Genomic DNA, 13,487 nt, shown 5'->3' with positions numbered 1-13,487 from the left:
CATTATGCCACAGAGGGGCGCTGTAGTGCCACCGTTGCACTGTAGTCAGTCACACCACTCCTTATATGGGCTGTCACTTCCTGTAGAAACCAGCGTTGTGTTGGACATGTTTGCTTCTCCCCAAAACCCAAAAGGACAATCTTTATATTTATATCCTGAATGAATGAATGAATGAATGGATGGATGGATGGATGCAGGACGGACGGACGGACGGACGGACGGACGGACGGACGGACGAATGAATGAATGGTAGCAGGCTTAAATATTATTATTGCATTAAAGGAGTAGTTCACCCCCAAAATTATTTTTTTTTCTATTGATTACTCAGGCCATGGAGACTTGAGTTCAATAATATGTTTTGTTTTTTGTCACATTCCTAAGACAAAAATTTGATTTGAGTAAATTTACCCCCATTGATTCCGGATGGGGACGCGTTTCGAAACGGGCCCCCATCCGGAACGAATGGGGGTAAATTTATTGTTATCCCATTTTTGTCTTAGGAATGGGACAAAAAACTAAAAATAATTATTGACCTCTACTCTCCATGGCATGAGTAATCAATAGAAAAAAAGTCATTTTGGGGTGAACTACTCCTTTAAGGATAAACCCAGTAGACCTGCAGTGTGCAGTAATGCCAACTGAAAGAACACGTTTAGTATTGCCTGTTTTAAGGCTGATGTTTGCTTTACTTTCTTGAATTAATTAATGAATTAATTCTCTGAGAAGCATATGGAGTGTTTTTTGTCTCATTAATACTCAATCAAAAAAAAAATCGAGAGAGAAAAAATAAAAACAGAGCAAAAAACTTTATGTCAAAAGCAAACAAATAAAAATCGAGAGAGAAAAAATAAAAACAGAGCAAAAAACTTTTATCCAAGCAAAATAAAAAGTACAGAGATAAAAAAAATAAAAACAGAGCAAAAGAAATGTAACCACAAGCAAAAAAAATAAAAGTCCAAGCAAAGAAATTCAAACAGCAATCAAAAAATATATAATTGCAAGCAAAATTATAATTATAATACTAATAAAGAAAAAAGAAATCGAGAACAAAACTTTTAAACTCAATATTTGCAAGCAAAATAATAATAATAATGAAGAAAAAAACTTGAGAACAAAACTTTTAAAACTAAGCAAACATATTTAAAAATAAATCAAGCAAAACTTTTGTGTGCTAAAACAAATTATTTGAATGTGTTTTTCCAGTTTGTGAAATAAAGTTATTTTTTGCTTTTTTTTTTTTTTTTTTTACTTTTTTTTTCTAAGTTTTTGGTCTCGAATTTTTTTTCTTTGTTTGCGATTCATTTTCTGCAAGTTCAAGGTCAGGAGGCGTGTCCCAGAGCCTTCTTCATGTAACACGCCTCTCCATTGGTCTCTCGGGGTCTGACCGGGTCTGACCGGGTCTGACGGACAGGGCACTGCTGCCGTGTGCTGCAGTAGAGATGGGATTTATGGCTCTTTGAAGTGAGCCGGATCTCTGGGATCCGTTCCTTTCAAAGAGCCGTTCAAAAGACTGGCTCATTCGAGTTACTAGTTACTTTGTAGATTCTGATCATAATTACAAATAACTTCAACCCTATACATGTTTTCCCACCACTGTTTCATTAGAAAGGAACGGCTCGGCGCTCGCTACTGTGAACCGAATCATATCGTTCATTTCAAAGAGCCGTTCAAAAGACTCGATTCGTTCGCGAGCTTCCCACCTTTACAGCTAATAGAGCTATGCTAGGCTAGGCTAGCGTTGCTGCTGCTTGGACCCCACGCAGCCTCCACCGCCGCTTAATTCGACTCCAGAGGAGTCCACAGTCCACTCTCCACACAGAGAGTCGATGCGTAAGTATGATTTTAGTTGGTTCGCTTTAACTTTATCACATTAAGTTGACTTTATTTCGTTAAATGATAGTTTTTACAGTTGGCCGCTGGCGCTGCATGTGCGCTGAAACACATGTGTAGCAGGTGCCGTCTTCGCCCCGTGTGTTGTTGCAAACTTTACTAAACTTATGTTGATAGAATAGTTCTTCTGGAAACCCAGTATTAGTACTGAACATAATCACGACGAAGTTCTGCTGCTGTACACTGTACAGTAAGGACCATACCATACACTGTAATCACCATAACCAACGCAAACTACACTGTACCATAAAACACTGGTTCCCAAATGCCCCCCGGGGTCCCCCAAATGCCATTAAATGGGGGCCTAATGCATTTCAAACTGGAACCAAGTGGACCCTATCATTTTTGCTTTTCTGTTAAGCATCTGTGCTTCGTTTTCCCCCTTTAAAGCACTTTGAGCTGCATTTCATGTCATGAAAGGTGCTATACAAATAAAGTCATTGATGATTATTATTATTAATCCATTTGTAGACTTTGTTAATGTAATTAAGCGATGTTAATCGTTTTTACAATATAAGTGTGGATCCTAGAGGTACCATTTAATGGTGGTCCATACTAGCCTATTGCATGTCAAACTGGAACCAAATGGAGGCTAGCCCATTTGTACACTCAGAATTAAAATAACGTAGATTTTACAATATAAATTGTGATCCTAGAGGAAGAAATATCCTTAAAAGGGGTCCATAGACTAATGCATGTCTAACTGGGGGCCCTTGAAATGAGAACCACTGCTAGAGTCGTGAAAACCTTCTCTAATGGGGGTCGCTGGCATATCTTTTCAAATGGGGTTCCACAGTCTATTAAGTGTCAGTTTGGGGGATCTTTATTCTTGACATGAAAAGGTTTGCGAACCACTGCCCTATAAAAGTGCCTACTGACAGTCTTAACCAAAACGCTTTCGTAGCCATGCCATGTATGTATTATGGTCTTGCCTTTTCGACAATAACTTTTCCTTGTATCCATGGCAGAATGCAGAACCGACCAGGAGGCAGTGTCAGACCACCCCAGGCTTGGGTATGGATAATGTATTCATTCACACATACATCTGCTCATCATGTGTTCCTAGTGGGGCAACAGAGACTGTAACTAATCATGCATGGGTTTTATGCTCTGTGCTCTCATTGTAACAATTTTAATTAACCGTAGTGATTTGACTGTCATTCCAGTTTGACGAGCAGCCAACCCATAGCGGAGGCAACCGGCCTGTGCCTGGTCACACTCCTCCGATGCACAGGTAAAGATACGCAATGTTGCTATACGGAAAGTACTTGCTATGAATTTCATTTAATGGCTTAAGCTTTCTTAATAGCATTAGTGTTAATTAGTGTGCTGTGCAGACGTGACCCATGAAAAGTTCTCATTTTGTCTCCTTCCAGAACGCAGATGAAGCCAGGAACGACACAGCCGGGCAGAGTCAGACCACAGGCTTATGTAAGGACAGGTCATAGTTGGGCAACAGAGACAAATTATAGTTATGCGTGAGGCTGTTGCATCGTTCTAGTTTAATTAACCTATGCGACTTAATTGTCATTCCAGCTTGATGAGCCATCAACTAGTTACGGCCTAAGCGGGGCCAACCGGCCTATGCCTGGCCACACACTGATGCACAGGTAAAGATCAAGCTGTTTGTACAATGTTGCTATACAGAAGTGCATTTAATGGCTTAATGACTTTTTTTCTATTGATTACTTATGCCTTGCAGACATGGAGTTCAATTGTATTATTTGTATTTGTCACATTCTTAAGACAAAAATAAAATTGTTAGAATGAATTTCCCCCCTTTGATTCCGGATGGGGACCCGAATGTCCTAGGAATGTGACAAATGCTATTGTCTCCAAGCCATGACTAAAATTTTATTTCGGGGGTGAACTACTCCTTTAAGCATTCTTAACAGCACTAGACTAGTGTTAGTGTGGGGGGGGGGGGCCTTTACAACAACTTCTCATTTTGTCTCTGTGCAGAACGCAGATCGAGACTGGATGGCCACAGGTACCGCCGGCCAGTGTCCGACAACAGCCGCAGGTAAGGATAATGTGTTCATTCACACTGTGACTTAGGCCTGTGGTGTCCTAGGGATCATATTGTGGCAACAGAGACAAAATCTAAATCAGCGTGAGGCTGTCACTCGGCTTTATGCTCTGTGTTCTCTTGTTGACAGCATTTGTATTAACCGTTAACAACGTAACTGTCATTCCAGTTTGACAAGCAGTCACCTGCTGACATTCGGCGCCTCATGTCAACGATCAGAGCCAACCAGCCCCAGCATTCTGAGATGCAGAGGTAAGGAAATCAAACTGATTCTAGTCTTATACAATTTGCTATAAATGCATTTAATGGCCTAGTCATTATTAACCAATTTAAACCCGGAAACCCTATATAACTATAACTAAACCCTATATAACCAGTAAGACTCCCTAATCGGGAGCAAATAGGGCAAAAATTTGTTTTTCCAAAATCTTCTTGATCCATGTTGATGACATGCTGTGTAGGGATTTTCGAGATTTTAGGGCAAAATCTGTAGGAGTTACGGCATTTTATGTGAGCTGCAGTGGAGGGGGTCCTCCACTGGGGGCGCCACCACTTTTGCATCCGTTCTAGAGCACCAGGAGTGGGTGGTCCCCAGGAATTCCCCGTGAGCAGCCCCGTTGGGGTGGTCATTTGGTCATTTTTGCACATTTGGTCATTTTTTACACCTGGGGGTCCCCCAGGGTCCTGGGGTTTCCCTGGAGCTCCGGGGGTCCTTGGAGGTTGTAGTTTGGCAGGTAAGGAGTGTGTGTGCAAAATTTGGCATGGATGTTGTGGAGATATAAGCAGGGCAAAAGTGTGACTGACTGACTGACTGACTCACTGACAGACGGACAGCCGGTGGAGGTTTTGGTAGTAAATGCGACCTACGGTCGCAACTAACTATTGTCTATGGAGCTGGAGCTACTCTCTTGTTCCAAGCTAAGTCCTCCCCCATGCGGGATCTCACCATATCTGTGTAGACAACACCCTGGTGACGTCGGTTCCATATCTGTAGACAAAACCCTGGTTACATCACCTAAAGCTCTCCAATTGATCCAAAATGCCACAGCACGATTGGTCTTCAACCAACCAAAGTTTTCACTTCTCCCCCCTTCTCCGGTCCCTCCACTGGCTTCCGGTTGCTGCCCGCACAGAATACAAAACACTGATGCTGGCCTTCAAATCCTTGAAAGGTCTGACACCTCCATAACTCCAAAGCCTGATTGAACATTACAACCCCCTTAGTGCACTCAGAACAGCCAACACAGGGATACTGACAGCACCAGCACTAAAAACCGCAGGACAACGATCCACTCGTCCTAGGCTTTTCGCCCTATTGGCCCCCAAGCTGTGGAACAAACTCCCAGCTGCACTTAGAACTCCAGACTCATCCCTAAATTGTGCCATGATCTTAAGACTCACCTATTCACACTCCACCTTAGCCATCAGATTTGCCTAATATTTCTCTGCATTTGTTATATGATGATGTTGTATTACCTGCTTGTTGTCCAACTGTTTTCCTTGATTAGCCTATGATTTCTTTGCATCTGATGTATGTAGACGTATTACCTTGCTTATTGTAAGTCGCTTTGGATTAAAAGTGTTTGCTAAATGCTTAAATTGTAAATTGTGCATTATATAGCAACATATATTTTGTTATCTTTTGAATGTGTGTGTCTCTCTCGGCAGGAGGAAAACAGTCCTTATACATAGTTCCTCTTCAAGATGAGTTGGACCTTACGCCGCTGGCACTTGATGCACCAGAATTCGCCATATTCGCCATGATGCCAAAGGTGAAATGCAAGCATTGCTCCACTTGCATGCCGCTTCATGAGTTGGAACCGCATGATAAGGAGTGCAAAGGAGAGTCATCTCACTCAGAAACTCCGGTAAGAAAAATTCACACTTTACCCCAGGCTTGTGAGAACAAAGCTGTAAAAAGTTGACATCTGCTTCTGACTGCAATCTGTTTCTGTTCACGGATGACTCGGCTCTCCTAGTCTCAGGCAGAGATATATTGCAGGTTGAAAAGGCCCTTAGACAACATACTCTCAATTCACCAAGGTAAAACTGAATGTATCCTCTTTGGATCTAGTCAGAAACTTTGAGAACTTCATAATTAAAGTAGGTGACACTGTGATGGCAAGAAAAAAAAACATCTGCTACCTGGGTTGCATCCTGGAGGCTAACCTATCCAGTGAAAAACTGACTACCAAGGTAATCAATAAAGTCAACCAACAAATTCCTTTTTTTGCAAAGGGTTGCCCCGCTGATCAATATTAAATCTCGAAAGACCCTAGGAGGTGCTCTTATTGGGGCCCTCATTGATTACGGAGTCCTTGTCTGGTATCACGATGCCCCAGCTGCCTTAAAGTTAAAGCTCCAAACAGCTCAGAACAAACTAATTAGGGTTGTGCTTGGTCTTCCTCCTCTGGCCCACCTTACCGATCATCACCACGAAAACGTGGGATGGCTGAAAGTAGCTGACTGAGTACAGCATCTTGCAATGGGCCTGGTGTACAAGATACACTACACCTCCAAGATACCCTGACAAACTACTTCCTAAAGGTCAAGGATGTTCACGATCACAACACCAGAGGCAGCTCCACTAATCATCAACGTAGATTTAAGACTAAACAAGGCTCTAACTCGTTCTCCTGCTATACCATCAACATGTGGAACGCCCTTCCACAAGCCTTAAAGGAAAGCAAATCCCTAGCCTCCTTCAAAATTGGTATGAAAAGTCACCTTCAGACAGCTGCTACCTGTGACTTGTAAATTGACTAAGCCCCCATGCTCCCCCCACCCCTTTTTCCTGCCTTTTTATTTGATGTTATGCTCTTTCTGCTTTTGGAATTGATGTTATCCTAGATAAAGTACTATGTTCTATCCGTCTGTCTTTCAATGTAATATGAGATACTTAAAGCAGGCAATCCTTTTTATATTAAACAACTTGAACCCTAGTGGCCATATTCTGATAACTGTAGCCAAAAATAGCAGATCTACAAGCTCACAACGCCTTGCGCTGCGGGGCGTTATGAGCTTATAGATCAGCTATTTTCGGCAAAGAGGTTTTGTGTAGAGGGGAAAAAGGGCAAACTAAGTAGAGTAAAAGGTAAAGTTTATTAGCTAATGACAGCTCAAGTGGTAAAATATCTGAAAACACAAACTGACATGAATCCAAAATACACTGATTGTGCTGTCAAACGATGAAACTATATGGAATCTATGAAAAGGTTGTGGGGGTCCCTGCTTCATCTCTTAACCAAGGGGTCCTTGGCCTGAAAACATTGTAGACCCATGACTTAAAGAGTGGTTCCTGTGGAAATGAGCCGTAGAGCTTTCTAGGATCTCCTTTTGGTTGACCTTGTACTTGTACCAGTGTACCAGCAAACACATTCTTCAATCAACCAACCAGTTCTTAACCGACATTAACAAATCTACACTTAACATTTACTGTTCACTCAGGATGAGGAGGAGGATGAAAATGAGGTGGTTTGCATGCAAGAGTCCAGACCATGTACCCCTGTAGAGTCACCTGCTGCTCAAGGACCTTGTGTTGGGGAACCGGGGACCAGACCAAGTGCTGCTGAAGGTGTACCAGGCAGGGCCCAGTGGGCAACAGCTCCTTGCACAGGTACATTAAAAACACATTCCTTTATTTTTATCAACCATGTTGTCAGTCTGTTAGTAGAACGTTTCAATGTACAGTGTGTTAAAATGCACGTATATACATATATTATGTGTAAACAATGATGTCAATGTCCTGATGTTCATACATTTAGTTAACACTAGACAGTAGGGCCACATTCACACAGCCATGATTTACCGCGATTAAAGCGAAACCTGAAGCGTATTGTCAGACAGACAGAGTCGTTGTCCACAGCACATAAATATATGTTCTCCTTTGCATGTGGCTTTACATATTCATATTTTGCAAATAGAAACTCTGTGATAAACAGATATCTTTCGATTCCTGAAACGTATGAATCCTAATCCCAATGCAGCAACACAATACCCAAGCAGCCTTTTTTTCATCAGAATTCCCCACAAAGAAAAACAAATGATTCTATCTACTATCTATCTCTATTAAAATACAAGAAGCATGCCACAATGGAGTATACTCCTACACTAATAGGGGTAGGCATATACGTGAGAAAATTAATGACAAATTATTGCTGCCTACTGTACTGTGTATGCATACGCGTGTGCGTGCTGTGCAAAATTTGGAACAGTAGGGCTCACGTGAAACTATACGGTGTGTGCCAGATAGTGATCTGTAACCGTTCTGTGTTGTCTGGCACAGTAATTTGTATTTGTACTATTGGTACAATTGGTCTTGTCGAGCAGATACATTGTAGTATTTATTGGCATTAACCAAATTGTTTTTATTTTAAGGTTTGAAACTTGTTCTTTTAGAAGATGATTCTGAACTCTCTTCCTTCTCATCCTTTCTAAGATGCAGAAGACGTGCCTGCAGGAGATGGAGATACATGCTGAGATCCTGGAGTTGGCTGGAAACGCTGCCTGTGACAACAAGAAGACCCGTATCATCCGCTGTCACCTCCAGCTGCCTGTTGGAACGACAAGGATCTCAAGCAGCTGGGTGGAATGACCATCGCTCAGGGTGGTGTGCTGCCCAACATCCAGGCTGTTCTTCTCTCCAAGAAGACGAGAAATCCACCAAGAAATAAATCCTGTACCTAGAAATAAATGCCTCTGTGTCCTTGTTGTCAGCTTTCCCTGATGAATAATAATATTCTTGTTGACACAACTTGACAGACACCACATGTTTATTCTCCAGTTGTAATCTACTATTTTTGCTATTACTCATAATTGTCACTTTGGGGTTCTGTTTTTATATTGATATTTATGTTTAACTTTATATTGTATTAGTACGGCAGCCACTGATGTGACAATACCTCTATTACAAAATAGACTACTGGAAATGTCTTGGACCCAGAAACGTTTTCTATACATAGGCGTATTTTGAGAAAATGGGCCTGTTGTGGAATTCTGGATCAATCAGTAATCGATAAGGCAAGTAGGAGACCAGACAATATTCTATGTGGTGATGGTTATGCTTTTTGTACATGATATCATGGGGAGAAGTACAATAACACATGTCAGTGGTACGGTAGTTCTGCCAAGAGAACAGGGGAGAGATCATAGTTCTACTGTTACTGTAGCTGCTTCCATGGACTGGCTGAACCATATAACAAGATAAGCTGTTCCAAAACAATAGCTATGAGGCATATTGGAGACAACTAGGCAACCTACTGTACCAAATATAATGTATTGTAGAAGTATTATAATTGAAGGTAAATATAGAGGTTAGATATAAGCAGCGATATTATTGCTTCTGCAGGCCCCTGGCACCACCATGCAAAAGGATTCCCCTGAAGCATTAGTTCTCAAAGTGGCTTCTGGGGACACCCAGGTGTCCTTGTGGGACTTGTGGGAGTTCCAGCAGGTCCCCAGCTAAATGATAGTTAGGAACCAAATGGATCCTTATGGGTCTGTAACTCGGAGTGTACTGCTTCTACAATATAAATCTGGGTCTCGGGGGATAGAATGCCATTAAATGGGGTCCATAGCCTAATGCATGTAAAATGGGGGTCATTGAAATTAAAATGGTTGGAAATCAGACAAATCTTCTCTTACGGGGGTCACTGGCATATTTTTTCAAATGGGGGTCTGTGGGCTAAGACTTATTTATACAAAGTCGAAATACTTCCTCAGCATTATACACACAAAAACATGGTCATAGAGGTCACCTTAGCTGGAAGATCATTTGTCACTTCTACCTCCTAATATTAAAATATTCAAAACATGCCACTGTCATTAAAACTTAATTTAAGGTTTTAAAATACCTGCTAGATGGTCATAGGAATTATAGATATGCATGTATTTTGAGATAATCATGCATTATAATGTAGCATACCCTACATATAAAGTGATCTTATTCTGAAAATTGTTCCAAAGCCAGCAACGGTCAGCAGTTCAATTGTTATCAAGGCATTGAATGTCTTAAAACCACAAAAAGTATACCCAACGCATACCACACTTGGTTCTGTTCAAAGTGTATTTGCCATGAAGTGGCTAATTATGCTTATCATGCTCAACTCTTAACACAGTGGAATCTATTTTGGTAATAGAGGTATGGTCACACGCCATCCTACTGTACAGGGCATTGTGCCCCTCAAACCAATGGCAAGACCTGAGGCCACAGTGGCCTTAATGCCCCAGCTGACTGTAGCACTTCCTCTTTCTTGTCAAGTACAGTAGACACCAGTGTCTCCTTCTTGTCATGTAGACATGTAGAGTCTTTTGTTGAGATTCTGAAATCTTAACACATGGATCAGATTGTAAATACCACCATTTATCTATTTCACTGCAGATTACAGTAGGTTATCATTCCTAACCCTTAAATTCAACAAATTATTTCAAACAACTGGCCTTCTTGCCCTGGCATTGGCCTTTGTGCCCTAAAAAACAAACAAACAAAAAAACACCAAAGGCCAAGTGACCTTGCCTCTAAAATGAGCAATTCCAGGCCTACTACTCTATAATATATATATTAAGATAGCCCAATGCTGACAATTGACCTGGACCAATAAAACAAAGTATAGAACACATTTCCCACTTTTCATTTGTGATTATCCTCAGACCTGCATTCATAACATTCAGCCATAACTAAAACACTTTTCAAGATACATGCAGTTTCTTAGTAATAGGTTTGACTTGTTACAGAGTGAGTCAATGAAGAAGCTGTATGCTTTCAAATAATGTATTGGATACAGTACACTTAATAACATAGCATGTATTGCAGAGAAAACTGCTCTGAATAGAATTCACAACCATTACATGTGGTCAGTGTCAAATGATCAATAGGGACAATAAACTGAGCACTAAGCCATGCAATCTAACAATAGCCTACATCTTTTGAAGTATATAATTGGTATGAACATGACGGGCTGCATAGACATGCCGCAGGGACATGCTTAAGAAAAGTCAGCTTGTATAAAATGTATGTACAGTATATTGTATAGATGGGAATAGAATCAACCTTTTAAATTGAGAGGGTAGGTGGCTCTTAAAAGAGCCTTTGTGGGGTTTGTATGAAGTATGAAGCAGATGTATTTCTTGGCGGCTTTCTCAGAACCGCCTGGATGTTGGGCAGCAATGGTCAATCCACCCAGGAGCTGCAACAGGCAGCTGCATGGAGGTGACGGGGGATGATACAGGTCTTCTTGTTGTCACAGGCAGCGTTTCCAGTCAACTCCAGGATCTCAGCATGTATGGGCATAGTTGCCTTTACGCAGCAGCCTGTGGACACATTGTAATTTAACAGTAAAGTGTTTTTGATTGATTTATTTTATTAGACAAAAATGGAGAACAGTATAAGTATAGTCAATACATTTGAAATGTAGTACAGTACAAGTACAGTTAAAGTTAAACACCCTGCCTAAAAGGAACATCTCAAATAAAACCCTTTACAGTCTTTTTTTTTTACGTTGAAAGCCCTCAGTATTTAATTCATGGACATTCATGGAGCGTATTGAAGCATAATTAATTACAAGAAAAATACAGTATGTTCAGTTAATGAGTCAACATACACCAAATCTCTTTTCCAATAATAGTGGATCTACAAGCTCACTATGTGTTACGGGCTTGTAGATCTGCTATTTTTGGCAAAGTGATTTGGTGTTTAGGGGAAAAGAGCAGACAAGTACAGGTCCAACACTATAATGTGTAACTAAACAAATATAAAATGCAATTAAAATCAGTGATGACAGTGCAGACAAACACGTCATCTATGAATAGTTTAATTTGCAACACAACTGTATAATTTATACTACTTGGGGTCATTGCTTCATCTCTGAGCCAAGGGGGTCCGGACCTGGCTTGAACCCTTGGTAATGCATGCAACAAGTCTGGCCATTGTGGCGCTTGCCTTTAATAAAGCGTGTGCGTCATAACCATGTTATGTATGTTGCATCACATGTATAACTGTGTCTACGCTGTGTACATTATGAGAGCGGACCAGACTAGACTTTAAAATCGTCATGTACCTTTTTCTATGCAAACTTCTAATAATGTCTTCAATCAATCAAACAATGCCTAGGGTCGGAGACTCGGAGTAATGAGAGAGTATGAGATCTCGCACTTATGGGCAGTCCCCCTAAATGTCCATGGCCTAAAACTGTACACATGTACCAAGTTTTATGTATTACGTTTTAAGGAATAACGAGCGATGCCACCAGAGCGTTAGCTATGCTACTTAGCTACAAGCTAACGCTAACCATGTAAACAACAGAAGGAGGCGGCGGCGCGCAAACATATTCATTAAAAACATATATACTGTACGCTGGCCCCGTCTCCTACGGTAGGAATACTCGCATACTGTACCTGGAAAATCATGGCTACTTTTCCGACGCACACAAGTCCTCCTCCAACACTGTACGTCGCTTAGCCTAGTAGCAACCAGGTGGACTGCTTGAGAAGAGAGTGAACACTGCAGCACACGGCAGTGCCGCCTGATTATGGATCCCACTGGGAAAGATGGATGGAAACGGCACGTCAGACCCCAAGTGACCAATGGAGAGGCGTGTTACAGGCTCTGGGACACGCCTCCCGACCTTGAACTTGCACTTGCTTGAAAACAAATCGCAAACAAAGAAAAAAAAATCGAGACCAAAAACTTAGAAAAAAAAGTAAAAAAAAAAAAAAAAAAGCAAAAAATAACTTTATTTCACAAACCGGAAAAACACATTCAAATAATTTGTTTTAGCACACAAAAGTTTTGCTTGATTTCTTTTTAAATATGTTTGCTTAGTTTTAAAAGTTTTGTTCTCAAGTTTTTTTCTTCATTATTATTATTATTTTGCTTGCAAATATTGAGTTTAAAAGTTTTGTTCTCGATTTCTTTTTTCTTTATTAGTATTATAATTATAATTTTGCTTGCAATTATATATTTTTTGATTGCTGTTTGAATTTCTTTGCTTGGACTTTTATTTTTTTTGCTTGTGGTTACATTTCTTTTGCTCTGTTTTTATTTTTTTTATCTCTGTACTTTTTATTTTGCTTGGATAAAAGTTTTTTGCTCTGTTTTTATTTTTTCTCTCTCGATTTTATTTTTTTTGATTGAGTATTAATGAGACAAAAAACACTCCATAGTCTGTGGCCTTAAGCTAGATGCAGAATAGACCGAAATCTAATCTTTGCTTCTGGGGGTCCCTGGAACAAAATATTTTGCCATTGGGGTCCGTAGCCAAATACATATATTTCTGGGGGTCCTTCACATGACAAAGTTTGAGAAACACTGATGGCAACATACGTTTTTTTTTTGTTTTTTTTCTTTCAGGAAAACTGTTAGGATTTAGGATTTTGGATCCCCAAAATGTGTTTGGCCGCGGACCCACATCTCGATATATTTTGTTCCACGGATGGACCCCCATCGCAAAATATTTAGTTCCAGGGACCCCCCAGAAGCAAAGATTAGATTTGAGTCTATTCTGCATCTAGCTTAAGGCCATAGACCCGTTGGGAAACGAGTTTGGGTCGACTTTGTTTTAGGTGGACCTGT

The 13,487-nt window shown here is 40.7% G+C and overlaps 1 protein-coding gene and 1 long non-coding RNA gene across 2 annotated transcripts; one reads left to right on the top strand and one right to left on the bottom strand.

The window, feature by feature from the left end:
• Positions 1–1,803: 1,803 nt before the first annotated feature.
• LOC308293463 (uncharacterized protein) lies at positions 1,804–9,242 on the top strand. Its single transcript, XM_080735996.1, has 9 exons — positions 1,804–2,904; positions 3,057–3,124; positions 3,267–3,321; positions 3,427–3,500; positions 3,853–3,913; positions 4,089–4,171; positions 5,588–5,787; positions 7,367–7,535; positions 8,358–9,242. The coding sequence occupies exons 1-7, from the start codon at positions 2,725–2,727 to the stop codon at positions 5,625–5,627; spliced, it is 561 nt and encodes a 186-aa protein (XP_080592122.1). The 5' UTR covers positions 1,804–2,724; the 3' UTR covers positions 5,628–5,787; positions 7,367–7,535; positions 8,358–9,242.
• A 1,432-nt stretch (positions 9,243–10,674) lies between these two features.
• LOC308293465 lies at positions 10,675–12,578 on the bottom strand. Its single transcript, XR_013962473.1, has 2 exons — positions 12,311–12,578; positions 10,675–11,227 (listed from the first exon to the last, which is right to left on the bottom strand). It is a non-coding gene; the product is annotated as an uncharacterized lncRNA (long non-coding RNA).
• Positions 12,579–13,487: the final 909 nt, after the last annotated feature.

Source organism: Nannobrachium achirus (genome assembly GCF_963921795.1).
Source record: "Nannobrachium achirus genome assembly, chromosome: 10".
In the NCBI taxonomy this organism is placed as follows: Eukaryota; Metazoa; Chordata; class Actinopteri; order Myctophiformes; family Myctophidae; genus Nannobrachium; species Nannobrachium achirus.
This window is presented reverse-complemented; position numbering and strand designations above follow the sequence as displayed.